Genomic DNA, 25,311 nt, shown 5'->3' on the forward strand with positions numbered 1-25,311 from the left:
ATACAAACCCCGTCTCCATATGAGTTGGGAAATGGTGTTAGATGTAAATATAAACAGAATACAATGATTTGCAAATCATTTTCAACCCATATTCAATTGAATGCACACTAAGACAAGATATCTGATGTTCAAACTCATAAACTTTATTTTCTTTTGCAAATAATCCATCCATCCATCTTCTTCCGCTTATCCGAGGTCGGGTCGCGGGGGCAGCAGCCTAAGCAGGGAAGCCCAGACTTCCCTTTCCCCAGCCACTTCGTCTAGCTCTTCCCGAGGCGTTCCCAGGCCAGCCGGGAGACATAGTCCTCCCAACGTGTCCTGGGTCTTCCCCGTGGCCTCCTACCAGCTGGACGTGCCCTAAACACCTCCCTAGGGAGGCGTTCGGGTGGCATCCTGACCAGATGCCCGAACCACCTCATCTGGCTCCTCTCGATTTGGAGGAGCAGCGGCTTTACTTTGAGTTCCTCCCGGATGGCAGAGCTTCTCACCCTATCTCTAAGGGAGAGCCCCGCCACCCGGCGGAGGAAACTCATTTCGGCCGCTTTTACCCGTGACCTTATCCTTTCGGTTATGACCCAAAGCTCATGACCATAGGTGAGGATGGGAACGTATATCGACCGGTAAATTGAGAGCTTTGCCTTCCGGCTCAGCTCCTTCTTCACCACAACGGATCGGTACAACGTCCGCGTTACTGAAGACGCCGCACCGATCCGCCTGTCGATCTCACGATCCACTCTTCCCTCACTCGTGAACAAGACTCCTAGGTACTTGAACTCCTCCACTTGGGGCAGGGTCTCCTCCCCAACCCGGAGATGGCATTCCACCATTTTCCGGGCGAGAACCATGGACTCGGACTTGGAGGTGCTGATTCTCATTCCGGTCGCTTCACACTCGGCTGCAAACCGATCCAGTGAGAGCTGAAGATCCCGGTCAGATGAAGCCATCAGAACCACATCGTCTGCAAAAAGCAGAGACCTAATCCCGCGGTTACCAAACCGGAACCCCTCAACGCCTTGACTGCGCCTAGAAATTCTGTCCATAAAAGTTATGAACAGAATCGGTGACAAAGGGCAGTCTTGGCGGAGTCCAACCCTCACTGGAAATGTGTTCGACTTACTGCCGGCAATGCGGACCAAGCTCTGGCACTGATCGTACAGGGAGCAGACCGCCACAATAAGACAGTCCGATGCCCCATACTCTCTGAGCACTCCCCACAGGACTTCCCTAGGGACACGGTCGAATGCCTTCTCCAAGTCCACAAAGCACCTGTAGACTGGTTGGGCAAACTCCCATGCACCCTCAAGAACCCTGCCGAGAGTATAGAGCTGGTCCACAGTTCCACGACCAGGACGAAAACCACACTGTTCCTCCTGAATCCGAGGTTCGACTATCCGGCAAATAATAATTACTGCATTTCCTTGAATAGCCGCTTGCCTTGAATTACTGCTGGGTCAAACCTGCTCCCCAAATTTATAAGCGCATGCTTACTTTTACCGCCGAGTCAAAGCTTTTGCTATGTGTAAACCAGGTTTCTTGTTCCACAGCCATACAGATCACACTGATGGTTGTGATATAAAACAACTTTAACACTCTTACTAATATGCGCCACACACTGTGAACTAAGGATGCACCAATTAATCGGTAACCGAATATATTCGGCCGAATATGGCAAAAAAAGCCACATTCGGCCTTCGGTGGAATGAGTTAAAAACAAGGCCGAATAGTGGCGTGTGACGCAATTTTTTGATGCGGTGACGCAATCAACCAATGTGCAGTGACGCGGTGACGTTGGGATATGTTGTGTACCTGTATAAGTGTATGAGGTTACACGCACACACTTATTGAGATTTAGTGGGTCCTCTGTTTACATTATTAGCCTGTTGTCAATCAATCAATCAATTTTTATATAGCCCCAAATCACAAATGTCTCAGAGGACTGCACAAATCATTACGACTACAACATCCTCGGAAGAACCCACAGGCTACCTGTATAAGTGTAAGAGGTTATAAGCACACACTAAATTGAGATTTACTTGAGCCTTCTGTTTACATTATTAGCATATCTACTGTGACTAAGCAGACTTTTGCCAAAAGGACAATAATTCATTTGTTGTGGGTTTATCCACTTTAATGCACTTTAATTTTTTTTTTGGAATTCATGTTTTGTTTGAAGGCCTAATATAAATGAAAAACGTTGTGCTTTTTTTGAAAAGCAAAGGCTACTGGACTATAAAAAAAAATTCAATATTCAATAAAAAATTACTTTATTTGAAAAACGTGTAAATATTTATTCTAGGCTATTTATGCAATATAAAAAAAATTGTGAAAAACTGCATTCATTATTCGGTATTCGGCCTTCGGCCAAGCGTTTAAATTTTATTCGGCTTCGGCCACAAATTTTCATTTCGGTGCATCCCTACTGTGAACCCACACCAAACAAGAATAACAAACACATTTCTGGAGAACATCGGCTCTGTAACACATTATAAACGCAACATAACACTTACCCAGAATGCAATGCATACATGACTCTTACCGACTATATTTTACACCCTGCTAGCACCAAACCCCTCTCCGTGCGTCGGTTGAGGTGGGCGGGGTTGGAGGCGCGTGTATAATATAGCCAACAGTCATGGATGCATGGCATTGTGGGTAGTTGTTATGTTGCGTTTATAATGTGTTACAGAGCCGATGTTCTCCAGAAATGTGTTTGGTGTGGGTTCACAGAGTGTGGCGCATATTAGTAAGAGTGTTAAAGTTGTTAATATCACAACCATCAGTGTAAAAGGTGTGGCTGTTGACCAAGTATGCATTGCAATCTCGTATGAGAAGCAGCGAAATGCATGCGTCCGGCCGGCACGCAGATAGCATGGTGTAAAGGTGGGTGCGATGACATGTTGTAGAGCAGTAGTCCACAATTTTTTACTGCATGCCATTGGTAAGCGCAGGGGTGAGAAGAGGTTTTAAAATTATTAGCGCCTGCTTACTTTTACCGCATGCCTTGAATAAGCGCAGGAGTGAGAAGAGGTTTTTAAATTAATTAGCGCCCCGGCGGCTATTCAAGGAAATACGGTAACTTAGAATTTCATGGCTGCAACACGTGCCAAAGTAGTTGGGAAAGGGCATGTTCACCACTGTGTTACATCACCTTTTCTTTTAACAACATTCAAACGTTTGGGAACTGAGGAAACTAATTGTTGAAGCATTGAAAGTGGAATTCTTTCCCATTCTTGTTTTATGTAGAGCTTCAGTCCTTCAACAGTCCGGGGTCTCCGCTGTCGTATTTTACGCTTCATAATGCGCCACACATTTTCGATGGGAGACAGGTCTGGACTGCAGGCGGGCCAGGAAAGTAGCCGCACTCTTTTACTATGAAGCCACGCTGTTGTAACACGTGGCTTGGCATTGTCTTGCTGAAATAAGCAGGGGCGTCCATCATAACGTTGCTTGGATGACAACATATGTTGCTCCAAAACCTGTATGGACCTTTCAGCATTAATGGTGCCTTCACAGATGTGTAAGTTACCTATGCCTTGGGCACTAATACACCCCCATACCATCACAGATGCTGGCTTTTCAACTTTGCGCCCATAACAATCCGAATGTTTATTTTCTCTTTGTTCTGGAGGACACCACGTCCTCTGTTTCCAAATATAATTTAAAATGTGGACTCGTCAGACCACAAAACACCTTTCCACTTTGCATCAGCTCATCTTAGATGAGCTCGGGTCCAGCGAAGCCAGAGGCGTTCCTTGGTGTTGTTGATAAATGGGTTTGGCTTTGCATAGCAGAGTTTTAACTTGCACTTACAGATGTAGCGACCAACTGTAGTTACTGACAGTTGTTTTCTGAAGTGTTCCTGAGCCCATGTGGTGATTTCCTTTACACACTGTCTGTTTTTGATGCAGTTCCCCCTGAGGGATCAACGGTCCGTAAAATCATTGCTTACGTGCAGTGATTTCTCCAGATTCTTGAACCTTTTGATGATTTTACGGACCGTAGATGGTAAAACCCCTAAATTCCTTGCAATAGCTCGTTGAAAAATGTTGTTCTAAAACTGTTTGACAATTTGCTTACACATTGGTGACCCCCGCCCCATCCTTGTTTGTGAATTACTTAGCATTTCATGGAAGCTGCTTTTATACCCAATCATGGCACCCACCTGTTCCCAATTAGCCTGCACACCTGTGGGATGTTCCAAATAAGTGTTTGAAGAGAATTTCTCAACTTTATCAGTATTTTTTGCCACCTTTCTCAACTTCTTTGTCACATGTTGCTGGCATCAAATTCTAAAGTTAATGTTTATTTGCCAAAAAAAAAAAAAGTATCAGTTTGAACATCAAATATGTTGTCTTTGTAGCATATTCAACTGAATATGGGTTGAAAATGATTTGCAAATCATTGTATTCTGTTTATATTTACATCTAACACAATTTCCCAACTCATATGGAAACGGGGTTTGTATATACAATAAATATATCTATCCATCCGTTTTCTTCCGCTTATCCGAAGTTGGGTCGCGGGGGCAGCAGCCGAAGCAGAGAAGCCCAGACTATGACCATAGGTGAGGATGGGAATGTAGATCGACCGGCAAATTGAGAGCTTTGCCTTCCGGCTCAGCTCCTTCTTCACCACAACGGATACAGCGGCCACATTACTGAAGACGCCGCACCGATCAAGCCTGTCAATCTCACCATCCACTCTTCCCTCACTCGTGAACAAGACTCCCAGGTACTTGAACTTGACAAGATCTCCTCCCCAACCTGGAGATGGCATTCCACCCTTTCCCAGGCGAGAACCATGGACTTGGACTTGGAGGTGCTGATTTTCATCACAGTCTCTTCACACTCTGCTGTGAACCGATTCAGTGAGAGCTGAAGATCCTGGCCAGATGAAGCCATCAGGACCACATCATCTGCAAAAAGCAGAGACCTAACCCTGCAGCCACCAAACCAGATCCCCTCAACGCCCTGACTGCGCCTAGAAATTCTGTCCATAAAAGTTATGAACAGAATTGGGGACAAAGGACAGCCTTGGCGGAGTCTAACCCTCACTGGAAACATATGGAAATATATATATATATATATATATATATATATAAAATAAATACTTTAATTTCAGTGAATTACAGCTATGTGTATATGTATATATATATATATATATAAGAAATACTTCAATTTCAGTGAATTACAGCTCTATATATATATATATATATATATATATATATATATATACATATAAAATAGGGGTGTAACAGTATGTGTATTTGTATTGAACCGTTTCGGTATGGGGGGTTCGGTTCGGAGGTGTACCGAACGACTTTCCACACGGACATATTAAGCAGCGTGTGCTTCTCTGCAGCGTTGTGTAAACAATGCACACCGAGGCACAACACACGGCATGCTAACAGCGACCGGGCTACGATAGACTGACCATACCTCCTCTTTTCACCGGATATGTCCTCTTTTGTGGGGCTGTCCGGGTGGAGTTTCTTAAATGCCTCAAATCTGCGGCATTTTAAGTTAGGGTTGCGTGTATTTTCAATATACGTTCAGGGTTAAGAAGGGGTTAAAGACAAAACAAATTGTGTGCGCAGCAACATTCATGAGGGAGGGGCAGAGACAGAGAGAGCGAGAGAGTTATGATAAACGCGCATGCGTCGCCAGGCTCTGCTTTTTATCCATAGATTTATCAGATTTTATTTTTTATTATCTATAGCAGGGGTGTCAAAAGTGTGCCCCGGAAGCCATTTGCGGCCCACAGCTAATGTTTTAAAGGCTCACGGTACATTGTAAAAATACTTTTAAAATAAAACATAAACAAAAGTGAAATAAAAAAACTTGAAAGCTAAATGTAATTTAGAAAAAGTTGCAACGTTGACTAATAAAACAAAGCTGTTTTTTTTTCTTTCAAACTGTCATTGCTCAAAACATAATTTTGAATCAAAATCAATGCTATTATGGATTATTGACCTTTCCAAGGTTCCGATTATTTCACATCAAATATTCTACTAAAAAAATATTTTTGGTGGAAGATTTAGAAAATTTTGTAAATAAATAACCCCAAAAATTATATTTTGTTGTTTTCTTACTGTATCGAAAATGAACCGAACCGTGACTTCTGAACCGAGGTATGTACCGAACCGAAATATTTGTGTACTGTTACACCCCTAATATATATGTATGTAAAATAAAGAAATAAAAGGAAGAGGATAGGGACGATGTTTGTTAAAAAATCATCGATGTCATTAAAGAAATCCTCATCGAACCAATTCCTTATCGAATCTCTTATGGAATCCAGATAGGTGGTTGTGTGTGCACTGAGTTCCAAAAGCCATAGATGAAATGTGACCGGGCCGGCACGCTGTTTATATGGAGGAATAGCAGACGTGACTGAGGACAGCATGCGGCCGTTAAAGGGTGAAGGTTTCAGGTTGAGAGGACGCTAAAGGTACGCCCCCAATATTGTTGTCCGGGTGGAAATCGGGAGAAATTTTGAGAATGGTTGCCCCGGGAGATTTTAGGGAGGGTCACTGAAATTCGGGACTCTCCCGGGAAAATATGGATGGTTGGCAAGTATGCCGCCTGAAATCTCAAGCATTTGTAAACATTAGGTGAATGATGTCTGTGGAGGTCAACATGTGCGTGCAACTTTCATGTTGCAAAACTTGGGCAACACATACTTTATTTGGCTAATGGCCACTCAATTTCTCCCCCTTGAACTTGCTCATGGGGTGCAGGACATTGAGTCATCACCCCTCGACCTGCTTGCAACCACCTGCACTAAGGCACCAGAGCTGACTGCCGCTGATGTGGTAAGTCAGACCCTCTGGTAGAGTCCTTAGAAGCCTCACATCATGTGACCCCAATCATAAGGCAGTTATTTACCACAGTAGCGCTTGGCATGCACACTCACACTGTCAGGACACTTAATAAGGGGCGTCTGTAAAGTAAGATTGATTCATTCATTCATTGATTGAGCAGTTTATTGACATCTTAAAGAATTGAATCCATGTAATGCTTTAAAAAGGCAAATGGATGGCACAAAAAGCCAAAAGGCTTGTTTCCATTGTGGACCATAAATATTCATCACATTTGATACGTTCAATAATAAGATATATAACCTGTAACATGTATATAAGAAATTACGTAAAAAAAATGATAAATTGTGTTCATATACACAGTATACATGTCAGGTGATTTGAAAAACAATATATACAAAAAAATGAGGGTGGGGGGGTATATACACTATGTACATGACACTATGAACATAACTAAGAGTGTGCAAAACAGAATGAGAAAATATATACACACTATAACCACATACAAATATATATACATTATAACCACATACAAATATATATATATATATATATATATATATATATATATATATATATATATATATATATATATATATATATATATATATATATATATATATATACACTTTTGTGCACACGTTCTTTTGGGTTTGTATATTGATGTCAAATTGACCACGTATATAGTGGAAATCCTGGGGAAACCTGTAGGATGTCCGTATGTAATTGAATGTGGCGTGCCGCCACTGCATTTTTATTACTGCCACATCTTGAAAATAAGTTGTAATATAAAATTAATATTAAAGTAATACAATATATTAAAGGCCCTAGAAGCAATCACTCAAAGTCAGACGCTATTTTTACCTTTTATGACACAAACGGCGCAATTCCAACAGGTTTTACCTCTTGTGGGGCGGCGTAGCTCGGTTGGTAGAGCGGCCGTGCCAGCAACCCGTGGGTTCTAAGTTCAATCCCTGTTTCTGCCATTCTAGTCACAGCTGTTGTGTCCTTGTGCAAGACACTTCACCCACTTGCCAACCACACTGGTTTAAAAAAATAAAAAATAATGTAATTTAGATAAGGGGTTTCACTATGTAAAAGCACTTTGAGTCACTAGAGAAAAGCGCTATAAAAGTATAATTCACTTCACTACGGACACACAACACCACCTCACTCTCCGCCAATCACCTTTCAGTCACAGACTACCCAAACCGCATACTGTATGAACAAAATGCACACTATTGTCTGGAGTGTTGTCAGCATGTCTGTGATGTGGATATGTTTTTTAAATATATTACAGATATACCTGCGGACAGCTATCTACAACATTTGCAACTATTAATAGGACAGTGGCTGCTTTGAACAAGAAAAAGTCCAACTAAAGCTGGGGTCGGCAACCCACGGCTCGAAAGCCGCATGCAGCTCTTTAGCGCCGCCCTTTTACAAAAATTTATGAAAATGGAAAAAGATAGAAGATATAAAGTTTTAGTTTTAATATTTTTTCTGTAGGAGGACAAAAATAGCACAAACCTTCCTATTTGTTAAGAATCCCACTGTTTGTATTAAACATGCTTCACTGATGAGTATTTGGCGAGCGCCATTTTGTTCTTCTAACTTTGCCGGTACTTGAATTCACCATAGTTTGATTACATGCACTGCCAGAGAAAAATGTGTTTTATGCCACTGCTTTTTTTATGTTGTGCGTGAATGCACAAAGGTGAGCTTTGTTGATGTTATTGTCTTGCGTGGAGTGCTAATCAGGCATATTTGGTCACTGCATGCCTGCAAGCTAATCGATGCTAGCTTGCTATTTTGGCTAGCTGTACGTACATATTGCATCATTATGCCTTGTTTGTAGCTACATTTGAGCTAATTTAATTTATTTTATTTATGTTCTCTGTGTATTTAATTTATATTTGCTTAACTTGGATACACATATATACCTTTGGCAATTTTTAGCCTGTAACTTCCAAGAGTTATCTCACCCTCTAAAAAGACTCTGTTTTACTAATGTTTTCCAATCTTGTAAAAATGTGTAGAATAAATATTACATTTCAACATTTCTGTCAGCAAAGATTGGCGTCAGCCTGCGACAGTTTTTTTGATAGTAGGCTAATATGGATACTTGCATTATGTGTTGTCTTTATTATAACGCTTTTGCAACACTAAATGGTCCCTAGTGTGTGAATGTGAGTGTGAATGTTGTCTGTCTGGGTTGGGCCTGCGATGAGGTGGCGACTTGTCCAGGGTGTACCTCGCCTTCCGCCCGATTGTAGCTGAGATAGGCGCCAGCACCACCCGCGACCCCAAAAGGGAATAAGCGGTAGAAAATGGATGGATGTAAGGCTTTCAATTTTTTGCGGCGCCAGGCTTTTTTTTTTCTTCTTTTTTTGGGTGGGGGTATTTTTGTTCCAATTTAGCTCTTTCAATATTTTGGGTTGCCGGCCCCTGAACTAGAGCAACAGCACGAAGCAAGTATGACGTCATGCTCGCTGCAGCTCTCTTCTTTCATCAGAAGTTAAAGTTTCTAAACACGAGTACATTCTTTACCACCAAAAGAAATGCTAGACTTGTTGGTTGTTCTTTAAATAATAATTTAAAAAAAAGTCATTGAATGTCTGTAAACACTTGAAAAAATAATTACGAAGTACATTGTACAAAAATCATCATTTGAAAACATATGGCAAAACAACAAATTAAATGTTGATACTAATTGATAATAACACATTTGTTTTAAATGTATGTATACATCTTTTGAGCCTTTTTAAAGAAAATCATATCATTGTAGCAAATGATATAAATTAGTTGATCACGTCATGGTGACCACGCCCCTAAACATGCCCCCACCACCACTGGTGTCTTGGCAGTTTAGGTGAAAACCCTGGATAAAGATGTTAATTAATTCTGTCTGCCCGTCTGGCATCATTAACAAACAAAAATAGCGAATTCCTCCGGTTGTTGAGAAATGTCATAAGAAAAGCAAACGTCACAAGACAATATCATACATTGCAACACAAAATAATTTAGCTACAGAACGATTGCAGAAGACATGACGAATACAAACGACACAAACCAATAATATAAAGCCACAACGCAACTTTAAGCCACAAAAGACTCGACCGACACAACGGAAGTGACAGCGGAGCAAGTTTTAGCGACTGGTTGTTGGTTGCACTTTATTCAAATTAGATGTTAATGCATTGGCCATTAATTGTCTACTTGCTTGTATCCATAGTTCATTTATACCTAATTCCCTTACAAGAAATAATAGGAATATTGGAAACTTCAAATGTAATGTCCACTATCCAGTATTTGATTCACATTCACAGTGGTTGAATTTTGTTTGCTAAAAAGTTACTGAAATGGATTACAACACACTGAATTGTTTAAGATCGTATCGTTCTGAAAAAAATATATTTTCCCTGAATCATATCGGCAACCAAACATTCTGAATTAAATTAGATTGTTTTTAAAAAGAATTGTTACACCCCTAATACTAATACTTTATACACAAAGCAAACTATAACCTGCTACCCAAGAATATACAACAATTCTTCTCAAAAAAAGAGGAGAAATATAATCTTAGAGAAAAATTTAATTTTAAAACATTTGTACGCACGTACAATACTTAAGACCTTCAGTATATCAGTATGTGGAATTAAGTCATGGAACGGATTAAGCAAAGCAATAAAACAATGTACTAATATGATCCACTTCAAGAAACTCTTCAAACTTAAAGTGTTTATAACCATAACTTACTTCACCAATTATTATTTTTTCATTTATTTTTATTGTAATTACTTATGGAGTACATTGTGAATAAACTGAGAACAGAAAGTGAACAAAAGTTTTAGCAACTGTTATGTAAAAGAAAAGGGGTAGGATTAAATAAGCTCTGCTTCTTCCTACTCCTTTTCAAACATGTTGAAAAGAGAAACTGGAAATCGTGATGTATCATGTTGTATGCATGTTCCAAATAAACTCAAATTCAATACTTAAACTTCCCTTGGGGCTGTAAGTGTGGGAAATCCTGTCTGAGAAGTCCTGCCTGTAGCAAACGCAATGTCAATTTGCCATTAATGTACAACCGTTATATTTTGATGCTAAAAACAATAATTGACAGCTGCAGCTGGTATGTTTTCATTTGTGTAATGACCAACTGAGTCAATAATTATAATATATTTTGCTAAACAGAATTGACTGTACTACTATTGATTAAATGGACATGCAGTTATTAAACGGCTGATAGTGGCCTTGTGTTAACCCCTAAATGCATTTATCCCAGAAGGACTTACACTTGATATGTTTTGTTTTTATTTACAACAAATTCAAAACCATCTTTTCTTACCTGATGAAACCTGTTTTTGTTTTATTTGGGATCCCGATAACTCCTGAGAATTTAAATCCAAACAATGAAGGCAAGGGGAGGGTAGCAATAAAACACTTTTGCTGTTAGGAATTCAAGAAAATTATGACGTATTTGCCATAATTACATCAGCAACTATATCCATACATGGTAGAGCTTTGTGCAAGCCCGCCATTTTTATTCAGCTATAGTCCGACATTGTAGTCAATAAGTTCCTTCTTTTTCTATATCCTCTTGTTGTGGGGCAGACTGGCTCAAACATGCACATGCATAAGCATGGTAAAATTCTCCACTGTTGTCATTTCTTAAGAAACCTTTTTTTGCGTATAGTTTTAAATTATATCTGTCAGTAGACTCGAATATGGAAGCTCTAAAAACTACAACATGGCTGATGAGACGTGTTGGCCTGGAGGAGGGACTTGGCAAATAAACAAGACCACCCACAAAACAGCATATTCTGAAGAAAGGGGCTTTTAAGGGGAACTGACCTTTTTGGGGAATTTTACCTATTGTTCATAATCATTATGAGAGACAAGAAGACTAAAAGTTTTTGTTTTTCTCACTTTCCAACAAAAGTTGGCTCGTTCTAGCTGGCTAGCAATGAGCTAATGGGAGCAATCAATTCTACCTCTAAATCACTTTTAAAAGAACGTCAACAATACTTAATTTTACGTTCCGTAACCCGTGTATAATAACTAAGCTGTAGCGACAATGTTATTGTAAGAGCAAACACTGAGGAGCTCTTTTTCTATCGTACGAAAACATCTGCATGCCTTGGTATTAGCCGTAAAAGCTAACAACGGCAAGAAATAAGCTAACTTATGCAACAACACAAAGCGCGTTTGAAGTTGTAATCCACAACACTGCGATACGACAGCAATTTGTGCTTACTGAAAATAAGGAACAATCATATTACAGTATCTGTAAAGTATGAGGTAGCTGAGATAGGCCCCAGCGCCCCCCGCGACCCCAAAGGGAATAAGTGGTAGAAAATGGATGGATGGATGGATGTAAAGTATCAGCCCACATTTGATGTTTTGTTTGTACACAGCTGAGCGAGCCAGCCAGCGTATCTAGTTGTACTGTAGTTGTCCTAACAAGCATGGCAAGCTGCTCGTATCATGATCGATATTAAAGTGACTCACTCGTCCTCTCCAGCTGGCCGGTGACGTTTCCTGTTATTTTGGGTAAGCAATCCATTTATTTCAAAATAGCTTGTCTCCGAGTTCCATATTTATAGTGTCAAAATGGCTTTCATCCCCCTCTCGCGACTTCCGTCTGCTCCAACGTCTCACTCTTCCTTCGTGCTCGATTCTATAAGCAGCATATATTTAGCTTCAAAAGTATGGGATTGTAAATCCTCATTTGTCCAAAAATAGTTGTCGTTGTTTGTTACCGTGTCTGCCATGATTTAAAAACACACTTTTAGAAGTAGGATGACACATTTTTCCAAAAGTCAGGTGTGCGCTGCAATGGAAACAGAAATCAGAGCGCTGAATAAATCAGTCTCAGAAATTATTAAAAATATCAAAATACATTAATTATTGTACATATTACATATTGTTATGAAGGAAGGTGTCTGTTACTACATTATATATAGACTTGCACTGTGTATATAAAACGTTACTGAAGGGTTTTAAAGTTGTTTTTAAAGGCCTTAAAAGGCTACCACGGTGACTCCCATTCGCTCAAGGTTTCAAGCGTTTTTTTATCATATTTAAAATCGTAAAAACAAGACGTGTGTTCTTGCCTCGCATAAATTCCCCCAAAAGGTGCAATTCCCCTTTAATTTAAGGATTGCAAAATGCTGATCAAAGAACCACCATTACATGTTATGTAGAAAACATTGGAATATTTTAAATGTAGGCAAACGAATGATACGGTCCCTTGAAGTGCTTTATTTGTACAAGTGGTTGTTTAAACCTGGAGCCAGGCAGTGCTGTCCATTGATTAGTCAACAGAGAGATGTTACTTCCTTGTTATGACTAAAATTCAAACGTGTAACTGTCAAGCGTCCTATCAAAAATGCAGTGCAGCTCGAAGTGGAACAAACTTTTCCGTACTCAAGTTTATGCGCAGTTGCTTATCATTGATGCACAGGCCTTAGAGCACGACTGAAGCACTAGCGCTCTATCTATTTAAGTGTGCACTTACGTGACTGTAAGACCATGCCAATGTGCATTCTGTTGTATTGTTGATTACTTAAGTGATTCTGTTTGTCTTTTCAACCCACTTGTCACAAGTTCCTCCATCTAAAGTGTAGAGCTTGTTTTTTTTTTTTTTAACTCTACGTCTTCCTTATTAGCACATTGGATCTTTGTTGGCCTCAAAATGTATTGTATAAATAACATGCTTTAAAATTTTCCCATTCAAAATTATTTTTGGGGATGTTATATTTATGTTTTTACCTAAATTTAATGGGAGGATAGTCTTTGTAAGAATGCCTTTCCATTATATGATTTACAGATCGCAATATTACAAACTGTAAACAGAAGGCTGCAAACAAAGCAACCAACTAACAGAACCACACAGATGAAAACAACCACTTAAGATAACAATATTCTGCTTGTTTGAAGTGTAAAATACGCTTACATAGCTGGCCATAAATTGCCTTTTTAATGAGTGCTTTCTAATGTTTAATCACTTAAGTCCTAGTGATTTGTTGTAAATACTTCCATGTGTGTAACATCTATAATTTTCTATTTTAGACTACAGATCAGACATCTCCACAGCTTACTGTGTCTGATAAATGGGAGGTGTTAACTCCCACCACAGCAGCAAAGAGCGATTCTGGGATGATACAGATCCAAGGCCAAGGAATATTAACATCAAATGGACAGTACGTTCTTCCTCTCCAGAACTTGCAAAGTCAGCCGATCTTTGTGTCATCAGGAAACGACACGTCCTCCGCCAATTCAGTGCCTAACGTTCAGTACCAAGTAATTCCTCAGATTCAGACTTCAGACGGACAGCTGAGCTTTGCCACCACTAGCATTGAAGGGGCGACTCTGAGTCAGGATGCCACTGGGCAGATTCAGGTCTTGCCTGATGGTGGCCAGAGTCTCAGCGTGACATCAACTGCAAACATCTTTACAAACACCCAGAGCCTCATATCACATGCTGGGGATGTCCAGCAGATGCAGGGGATTTCTATTGGCAGCTCCACCTTCAACAACCAGGGTCAGGTTGTTACTAATGTGCCTATGGGTTTGCCGGGGAACATCACTTTTGTTCCTATTAACAGTATAGACTTGGACGCACTCGGCCTCTCAGGAGCCCAGACCATAGCAACAGGCATCACCGCTGATGGTCAGTTAATCATGGCGAACCAACCTGGGACCGCTTCAGTGAACCAGGCGAAGACGGACGATCACCTTTCACAAGCGGTAAATGACGCAAATGCGGAACTCTTTGTGCCGACGTCTTCCTCCCAGCTACATAACCCATCGAGTGGCGCACATCTGCTGACACAGGGCGCCTCGTTGTCATCGGTGGCAACACAGCAGTCCAACGCCACAGCTAGCCTCCAAGAAGGCTTTATCCAACAGACCCACCAAGAGCAAAACATCCAAGTGTCGTCTTCTCAGCCCATTGTCCAGCTGCAGCAGGTGCCACTGCAGACCATCAATGGGCAGGTGATGCAGTCGGTAGCCACGGGCAGCCAGGGCATGCAAAATCTGCAGCTGATCAACCCTGGGACTTTTATCATCCAAGCCCAGACAGTTACCCCGTCAGGTCAGATACAGTGGCAGACATTCCAGGTGCAAGGTGTGCAAAGCCTACAAAACCTTCAGCTTCCCACCACTCAGCCTCAGCAGATAACGCTGGCTCCAGTCCAGACCCTTTCACTGGGTTCCAGTCCAGTCAGCATGGGCACTGGGCAGATCCCCAACCTGCAAACAGTGACAGTCAACTCAGTGGCACAGCAGGAAGGACACACGCTCCCAGGAGGTAAACTATTTATTGTATTTTTATAACAATACAAAATTAACATTTACACGATTTTCCCAATGAACCTAACCAACTCAGCACAATAGTTCTTGTTATTAAAACTTTGTGGAGCTGAGTCATAGTCACTGTAACACGAACACTCCTCGTCACTTATTTATGATTATTGACACATTTCATCACATAAACTAAAACTTCAAACTTGCAACATGCTCACTCCCTCGCAATTACATTTTGATATGTATTTGGTATATATATATATATATATATATATATATATATATGTATGTATATATCGTGCAATGTGGATGTCATATGTTTAGCGGTATAGCTCGGTTGGTATAGTGGCCGTGCCAGAAACTTGAGGGTTCCAGGTTCGATCCCCACTTCTGCCATCCTAGTCACTGCCGTTGTGTCCTTGGGCAAGACACTTTACCCACCTGCTCCCAGTGCCACCCACACTGGTTTAAATGTAACTTAGATATTGGGTTTCACTATGTAAAGCGCTTTGAGTCACTAGAGAAAAGCGCTATATAAATACTATTCACTAATTCACAATAGCTCTGCCGTTTGCAATGCAGATAGTACATAACTGTTAACATGTGATTGGGGATGTAGTGTTAAATTAACTGTTAAATGTGCTCAAATGGTACTTATACACACACACACACAATCTTTTGGGCAAGTTAGTTTTTAATTAAATCACTAAAATAGACACATTGTTGGAAAAAAATTTCCCCCCAGGTTTTCTGTTTTTCTTTTATTTACAGCACTGGTCCCCAACATCCGGGCTCGATTTGTACCGGGCCGCAGAAGAATTATTTTATTATTATTATTATTTTTTTGAATTTAATTTATTTTTTAAATTTTTTTTATCAAATCAACATAAAAAACACAAGATACACTTACAATTAGTGCACCAACCCATAAAAACCTCCCTTTTTCATGACAAAAAAAAAAAAAGAATCCCCGCCGGGCCGCAGGACGAATTATCAAGCGTTGACCGGTCAGCAGCTACAAAAAGGTTGGGGACCACTGCTTTACAGTTTTAGTCTTAGTAATTTTTCTGTTTTAATGGTTAATATTTTATCATTGTAAATATTGGTTTGTACTGTAACACTTTGAGTTTTATTTAAATGAAAAGTGTGCAATAAATAAAATCTATTATTATTATTATTTCTTATTTCTGGAGGGTGTTGTTCTCTGTTCACTGATTCTTGAACACACCGTAAAAACACCTCAGGTCTCGTGTACAGAACGATCACTCTGTTCTAAGCAATCACAGCTTTTAGGATCAATTTACACAATTGAATGTCTTAGTTGCTCGGACAGCAATGTGTTTCTATAAATTTAAATTGGGGTATGTCCTTTCTTAATGTAGAAAGACATTAAAGTCTCTCGTTTTCATGTTCACATTTAAGCTAGCGAAATGGTGCCAGCCAGTCCGTGAGTTCATCAAAGTGCAGTTATTAATCACGGTTTTTCAATAATTTTACTTTAAAATGTTATGTTACTTCCAAATGTTAAAGCATTTGGAGTTTTAATACGGTTATACTTAATATTGTTTATTGTTACATCCCTAAATTACTTCTGGTGTTTTTTCAGAAATACAATGAATCCAGAACTCATAGTTTCAATTTTTAATTTGTATTAGTTAATAGAGGTCACAACCTCTCTTAGCTCCTTTCACGTAACCTGAGCAGATGTTAACGTACGTTTGTTTCTTCTTCAAAATCATCTTGGTACTTATTAGGCTTAATTATAGAATCATGGAAAACGTGACTTAAAAAAGTGCCTCATATTCTCTTCTCGGCAAATGTCGAACAATACATTTTTTCGTGTCTACAGTTAATTTATTTTAATTTTTTGTGTGTGAAACAGACATACGAATAAAAGAGGAACCCGACTCAGGAGAGTGGCAGCTTAGCGCCGACTCCACCCTAAACCCCAGCGATCTGTCCCATCTTCATGTCAGGCTCGTGGACGAGGACGACCAATTGGGCCAGGAGGGCAAGAGGCTGCGCAGAGTGGCGTGCACTTGCCCAAACTGCAAAGATTCTGTCGGAAGGTGAGTTATCTTAATATAAATTCAGCACCCCGACACTCAAGCCCACTGAGAGTGAGTACTGCATTATGCATAAATGTCACCCAATACTCATTGTGCCAATATGTTTTGCAGAGCGCCCACTATAGGGAAGAAGAAGCAGCACGTCTGCCACATTGCAGGCTGCGGGAAAGTGTATGGAAAGACGTCACACCTGCGAGCACACCTGCGCTGGCATTCAGGGGAGCGTCCTTTCGTCTGCAGCTGGATGTACTGCGGGAAGAGGTTCACGCGCAGTGATGAGCTGCAGAGACATAGGAGAACACACACAGGTGCCCCAGTTAATTGTATTCATATGTCAAGTACATTTGAAATTAAACTTCTGCGGGCATTGTGATAATTGCCAACTTGTACTGACCATTGCAGTTTAGTTACTAGATTGGTTCATCAACATCGGTTCTATGACCGAGTTTGTAACTCAAAACACTTTTATTTCGAATCAGTGCCACCCATTGACATTTTTTTAAATAAAACAACACAATTTTAACATGTAACATGCCTTTAAAAAAATTGTAGTTAAGAAATAGACTAGTATTACATAATATATTACAAACCGTAGTCTTGAACTAATCTCATAATAATTATGTAAAGTGTTTACATCTTTTAATGGACTGAAAAGGAGTTTGAAAAACTTTTTGGTTTTGATTGATTGATACTTTTATTAGTAGATTGCACAGTTCTGTACATATTCCGTAGAATTGACCACTAAATGGTAACACCCCAATAAGTTTTTCAACTTGTTTAAGTCGGGGTCCACGTTAATCAATTCATGGTAAGAAAGCTTTGTTGTCAGAAGTGGTCTCTTTAGTGTCATCTTGCTGTCTCTATAGATCAAACATGTAAAGTAGAGATGTGAATTTCTTTGTGATGGTCGATTCGATTCGCATCTTGATACATAGGTTACGATGAGATACAAAAACGATTTCTTTGAAAAAACGGAATGATTCAATTTAGTGTATGAACGATTTGATGTGATTCAATTTAGTGTATGAACGATTCAATGCAATACGATTTAGTGCAGGGGTCACCAACCTTTTTGAAACCAAGAGCTACTTCTTGGGTATTGATTAATGCGAAGGGCTACCAGTTTGATACACACTTAAATAAATTGCCAGTACTAGCCAATTTGCTCTTTAACTCTATGTTATTATTAATAATTAATGATATTTATCTTTGTGGAAACACTGACCATCTTAAGGATTTCTCACAATAAATATATATTTTTTATGACATGTTTTAAATAGGTTAAAATCCAATCTGCACTTTGTTAGAATATATTACAAATTGGACCAAGCTATATTTCTAACAAAGACAAATCATTATTCCTTCTAGATTTTCCAGAACAATTTTAAAAGAAATTCAAAAGACTTTGAAGTAAGATTTAAATTTGATTCTACAGATTTTCTAGATTTGCCAGAATAATTTTTTTGAATTTTAATCATAAGTTTGAAGAAATATTTCACAAATATTCTTCGTTGAAAAAACAGAAGCTAAAATGAAGAATTAAATTAAAATGTATTTATTATTCTTTACAATAAAAAAAATAAATTTACTTGAACAACAGGTAAAAAGGAATATGTGTTTAAAAATGCTAAAATCATTTTTCAGGTTGTATTTTTTCCCTAAAATTGTCTTTCTGAAAGTTATAAAAAGCAAAGTAAAAAAATAAATGAATTTATTTAAACAAGTGAAGTCTAAGTCTTTAAAATATTTTCTTAGATTTTCAAATTCTATTTGAGTTTGGTCTCTCTTAGAATTAAAAATGTCGATCAAAGCGAGACCAGCTTGCTAGTAAATACAATTTAAAAAATAGAGGCAGCTCACTGGTAAGTGCTGCTATTTGAGTTATTTTTAGAACAGGCCAGCGGGCGACTCATCTGGTCCTTACGGGCGACCTGGTGCCCGCGGGCACCGCGTTGGTGACCCCTGGTTTAGCGTACGAACGAGTCAATAAGATTTGATGCGGTTTATGCACAATTTGATTCTATGGTTAACATATTTTGATGGACACATTCTTTTTTACAGCACAAGAGAACATAAGCATTCACTCCTCTTGTTAGAGGATAAACAGTTAGGAGCTTGGCACCAAGCGCTCAGACTAGATCTGTCCAAGCTAAGTCTGTGAGCATGAAACTACTCTGATGAGAAGCCAAACGTCTTCTTAGACAACTGATCAGTTGAATATCACAGGAATAACAATAACCTTCATCTTCAAATATTAAAAAGCACATTCCAAAAATTTTTATTTTTTAAAACACAACATATATTCCCGAATATATTTTATGAAGTAAAAAGGCAATGTATTCCTCTTACACGAGTCAAGTCAGGTCGGTGTCGTCACAGACGCCTATGGGTTCCAGCCAAGGGCTAGAGTGGGGGGGGACTTTCGGGACAAGAGAGAGAAGTGACGTGTGTTGTGAAGTTATAAAGGGAAAGGAAAGTTGCTGGAAAAGAGATCAAGACACCAAGACTGAGGCTGTTTGTATAAGAATGTTGAATTTGGTGAAATAAATAAAGCCAAACTGGGAATCTGTTTGTGCCGCCGCTAATGGGGATGTTGCAATATCGACGGACGGCACAGTACGGTGACGGTCCGCGGCGTTGACGTTCCCTATCTTATGTTGTGGACAGTCGTGACTTGCGCGTTGTTTTAGAGATAAACGGTCTACTAATTACTAGTCTTGCCCGACACCCGGACCATGTGCCTACATTTATTCTTGTCTCCAGTTACGTAAGCGTGACTCTTTTCACGGACAACACTGGCTCTTATGTCGTTTTAAAGACAAAACATGTCATCTGATTTCGAGTTTGGTACGATAATTGGTTTGTGTTTACATCTGTATTGATTGAGGGGGCTCAAACCGGATATCCGGTCACATCGGTTTGTGGTTAACAGCTCTAATGTACAGTGAGCCAAGGTACAGAAGAGGGAAGACTGGTCAATAAGGCTGGGATAGCAGCGTTTAAAAAGCAGTTATTTTAAGTTATGCTACCTCCAACAATCAGTAACATAGGAAAGTGGACACTTTTCAGATGATTTGCTGGGAGGGTTAGTACCACACTAGGCTGGGCTGCAGCATGACCAGAGTCACCGTTGGTTTGGGACTCCCAGAGCTGCTTCAGGCGTGTGCAAGAAGCCGGGACGTGGGTGTAGGAGTAAGCCTTTTGCGGCGCCATCAAAGACGTTGCCGACTCTGGCGGCAACTTAGTTGTGGAAACTGGACTGCTGCTGATGGTTTACAATGGTTGGAAAACTTAGTTATTTCGATCTCCTGCTATAAGGGGCGGCATGGCGTAGTGGGTAGAGCGGCCGTGCCAGAAACCTGAGGGTTGCAGGTTCGCTTCCCACCTATTGACATCCAAATTGCTGCCGTTGTGTCCTTGGGCAGGACACTTCACCCTTTGCCCCCGGTGCCGCTCACACTGGTGAATGAATGATGAATGAATGATTGGTGGTGGTCGGAGAGGCCGTAGGCGAAAACTGGCAGCCACGCTTCCGTCAGTCTACCCCAGGGCAGCTGTGGCTACATATATAGCTTACCACCACCAGGTGTGAATGAATGATGGGTTCCCACTTCTCCGTGAGCGCTTTGAGTATCTAACAATAGAAAAGCGCGATATAAATCTAATCCATTATTATTCTTATTATTATTATTATAAGCCATTGGTTCTCAAACGTTTTTCACCAAATACCACCTTAGATAAACTTGGCTTTCCGGGTACTATCTTAATGACCAACATTAATATAAATATATTTAATATTTTGGCCACTGTCACATTACCATGAATTGATTAACGTGGACCCTGACTTAAACAAGTTGAAAAAATTATTTGGGTCTTACCATTTAGTGGTCAATTGTACGGAATATGTACTGTACTGTGCAATGTCCTAATAAAAAGTTCAATCAGTCAATTGACACAGTTTGAACACCAACGCATTGTTTGAATATAGGAAAATAAAACAGTACTTTCAAAAAGTGATTTTTTTTGGGCATACCGCATGATGGAGCCTGTACCACAGTTTGAGTAACAAAGCTATACGATAATGCTAGTGAGTAATACCGAATGTTTCTGGGCGGATCCTACGGGGTTTATCGTGGCATTCATCGATTAGCGGTCGGAAGGCACATAACTCAAATGATGTTTGGGAGGACTGAACTTTTTGGGGCAATTTCGCCTATCGTTCACAATCATTATAAAAGTCCTGGCGATGGATGTATTTAAAAAAAAAAAAATCAATTTTAACACCGTATTTCCTTGAATTGCCGCCGGGGCGCTAATTAATTTAAAACCTCTTCTCACTCCGGCGCTCACCAACGGCATGCGGTAAATTTAGGCTTGCACTTAAAAATTTTAGTATGATGTAAGTATACCATCATGAAAAGCACATTTAATTATAAAAACGTTATTATGGTCTTACCTTTACTTATAAATGAAGTCCATGCTAGTAGTCCAAGATATGTAATCCTCTATGTTCAAAGTGCAAGCGAGAGGAAAAAAATAAGCACACGCTGCTCACTCTTGCTGGTCCAGTTCATGGCCGGTAGTTGTGTAGCCATAGCGCACTCTCGTTTGGGTTGCTCCCGACTTGCAGACTGCTGCTATCAGTTAGCTCGGATCCTCACGTGTAGTGCGGGCGACGACAGAATTATCCTCGGACAACTCCCCATCTCGTTCTGCTCCGTGGGTGATCTCTTTATCCCACCGCTGCCACCATGAAGTGTTATTTTATAAATAATACACTGGGTATTTATGACTGGAACATGCTTTATTTCAGCTCGGTTGTTTACATAGCCAGCATAAGAGTAGTGGTGTTACATCCTAAAAGGTCTGTCGTGCACCCCCCACGTCATATCCATTCCCAGCACATATCACGACACTTGTTGTCACTTCTTCTGCAGGAAAGTAGTCGCAAGAAGGATATCTAGCGCCCTCTACCACCAGGAGGCGGGAGTCCTTTAATGACTCATATTTGACACACGCAGCTACGGTATATTAATAAAACATAGCTGCTTACTGTTCTTTTTAGCATATTCAATAGCTGAGACCTTAAATACTACTGAATAGCTCTTAAAATTCTTCCCTTTATGCGATTTCAAATGATTGAAATCAGCCTCCTCCATTTTGAAAATGATAACAGGGGAAGTGTCACTTGTGACGTGACGAGTTTGACCCGGCGGAAATTCTACACATATGCTAATTATTTTGCGAAACGAGTTTGACCCGGCGGAAATTCTAGACATGCGCTAATAAAAATAATATTTTGCGAAACAAGTTTGACCCGGCGTTAATCCTGAGCCGACGGTAATGCTAAGCATGCGCTAATTATTTTGCGAAACAGGTTTGACCCGGCAGTAATTCTAGGCAGGCGCATACTATATACCCGGCAGCAATTCAAGGAAATACGATACATTGGAGCCAATAAAGAGGTCCTCTATTCCACCCATAAAACCCAAGCATCACAAAAACACCAATAATACTCTATTTACATTTTGTGACTTGAATATTAACCAAGTATTAGTGATATCGTTATTATAAGCGCTAACGCAGACAAACTATAGCGTGTGTGCCTAGGTGTACATCGAGTGGTGAGCTGCTTCCTTTGCTTGTGAAAGTTTATTGTATATTATAAATCATGCCTACCGACTGGATATAGGAAGAACAACAATGTACATTTTGACACCCAATTTAGACCCGGAAAAGGTGAGAATAACACAAAGACACTTGATCTCACCCCACTTTTCTTCGCGAGGATTGTGAGTCATTCTTTATCCAAACGGGAATATAGCAAGATTCTATAAGTGACCGCAGACATTGCAAAGTAAGTTATGTTTTATTATTTTTGTTGGCACGCATGATGTGGGGAAAAAAAAGCAAAAGTTGTGATGAGTTTTTTAATTTAATGCGCCATGTATGCTTAGAATAATCCAAACGCGTAAATATTATTATAAATGTGCCTGTTACTACATTACATATATACTTACAGTGCATTTATAAAACCTTAAAGGGGGTGTTTGGATGTTTTTAAGGGTTTATAGGCAGTATAGAGCGACACCAATAGGCTCCATTAGACTCTTTAGTATTTAAAAAATTCCCAAAACTGTGCAGTTCCCCTTTAAAGCATGAAAAAAATCCAAGAGACCACTAGTAACCAAGTTGACGTACCACTGTACCATTTAATTACAACTAATAGAATAATAGTATCCCTATTATTCACATATCTTGCTATTTGTGGTACATGCCTTTTGTGGGGGAAAACCTACTTATTTTCACAGTTGGGTGCCAATCCAGCTTTATTTCAGGAGGCTTTAATTGACACAAATATTTCCCTTCATCTTTTTGCCTGTATATTGGTGCAATAGTCTATATATTTGGGCTCCTCTGGTCAGCATATTGCTCAATGGAACTGAAAATGGTCCATTTTTAAATAACTAAGTATAGACATGTGTTTTATGTGTATTTTCTCTTCACTTGTTGTTTGATATGTGAAACAATTTACTCAAAAATAATAATCTTTTCTTAGTGCATAAAATAATACCTTTTTTTTCTGGCACCGGCAGGCGAGAAGAAGTTTGTGTGCCCGGAATGTTCCAAGCGCTTCATGAGAAGCGACCATTTGGCCAAGCACATCAAAACTCACCAGAACAAAAAAGGGGTAAACTCTGTGAGCGCAGTGGTAACCTCTGTGGAATCGGCAGGGTCTTCAGACAGCATCATCACCACGCCGGGCGGGACCACACTCATCCTTACCAACATCCAGCAGGGCGTGAGCAATGCCCAGGACATATTGGCCAACGCTGAGATCCCTCTGCAGCTCGTCACCACTTTAGCAGCGAGCCAAGTCATGGAGTGATTGACGGTCCCCTCACAAACTCATGTGACAGCGTTCTCGTAAACTCCTCCTGTCTGCATTTTTATCACAATTTTGAAGACAATAAAGAAAAGAATATATATATAAATATATATATTTTAACATGGAAATAGTACATCTTGTCCACTGTGCAAAAATAGTGGCGATGATAATATAAAGAGACATTGCAGTAATTACACAAGGATATGCCTTATTTTGTACAACATTGTCTAGTTGCGAGTATAGGATGTCCTCAATCAACTTTGTTAATGTGTTTTTCACCTTTTCTTACCTTCACTTTATGTCCTTGTTCCCTTTTCTGTGAGCAAAGACTAGATTTCACCACAGAGCTAATTTTACCCGCATAAATTACTGGTTTTGATGCAAATGTATTTGTTTTTCTCGCTATATTATGGATTTACCCCACTGTAGTCAGTGCTTCCAAATCTATTACTTTGCCGGGTGAAAGCAATCAATCATTTTATTCTGATTTCTCCTCAAAACGACCAACATATCAATCATGGAATCTTTAGATATTTTGACTACACAGTTTTGGGCTTTTTCACAAAAGACATTGCTTATGTTCCAGTAATGTCTTTTTGGTTGACTTCCCTAAAAAGCCATTTTGGTGATTATTGCCAAATTTTCCTAGAATCTCAGGGTGAGGTTTGACCAAGTGGAGGAACTCTCCCCTATTTAGTCATTTTGGGGCAGGGGTTATTAAAAAAAAATCTTCATGGATGGACCAAAAGCTGTAAAGAGCAACCGCACTAGCATGATACTTGCTACTGTAAAGTCATTAACCGTGTTGATTTGTTTTGTTACTTTTATTTTATATATATATATATATATGTAATATTTCCCATCACGACAGTAAAAATAACAATCAGTACAGTTTAGGAGTCAAGGGTGTAGATGTTTCAATCGTGGTACTTAAAAATGTTTTAACAGCACTGTGCTCATCACTCGCATTTTGTAGTGAACTATTGTTTATATGTGTTTGCAAATGTATTTGTGGCTTTTTATAAGAATCATCCTTTCCTTGTTAAATGGCCTTTTTCTTTCTGATCCCTCACTTAGCTTTTACAGGATTAAGTGACATGTTCTAACATTATTTATATATATATATATATATATATATGTAGTCCTCTTCAGCATTCACACGTCTTCTTGTGTAATTGACCTTTTTGCTACTTTAGACCTCTGTATAAAACCTGTCTATA

At 39.7% G+C, this 25,311-nt stretch overlaps 1 protein-coding gene across 4 annotated transcripts in view; it reads left to right on the forward strand.

Annotated features, from left to right (window-relative positions):
* Positions 1-25,138, forward strand: part of sp3a (sp3a transcription factor) — a 25,850-nt gene extending 712 nt beyond the window's left edge. For 2 of the 4 annotated variants that reach the window (XM_061880018.1, XM_061880017.1), the window contains exons 3-7: positions 6,740-6,814; positions 13,895-15,137; positions 17,016-17,202; positions 17,314-17,510; positions 23,799-25,138. In XM_061880018.1, the coding sequence (XP_061736002.1) occupies positions 6,740-6,814; positions 13,895-15,137; positions 17,016-17,202; positions 17,314-17,510; positions 23,799-24,091 (1,995 nt within the window). In that variant the 3' untranslated portion in view covers positions 24,092-25,138. The remainder of the gene's footprint in view (positions 1-6,739; positions 6,815-13,894; positions 15,138-17,015; positions 17,203-17,313; positions 17,511-23,798) is intronic. The other 2 variants (XM_061880020.1, XM_061880019.1) reach the window with 1 other exon arrangement.
* The last annotated feature ends 173 nt before the right edge of the window (positions 25,139-25,311 follow it).

The sequence above is a fragment of the Nerophis ophidion genome, linkage group LG19 (genome assembly GCF_033978795.1).
Source record: "Nerophis ophidion isolate RoL-2023_Sa linkage group LG19, RoL_Noph_v1.0, whole genome shotgun sequence".
Classification (NCBI taxonomy): Eukaryota; Metazoa; Chordata; class Actinopteri; order Syngnathiformes; family Syngnathidae; genus Nerophis; species Nerophis ophidion.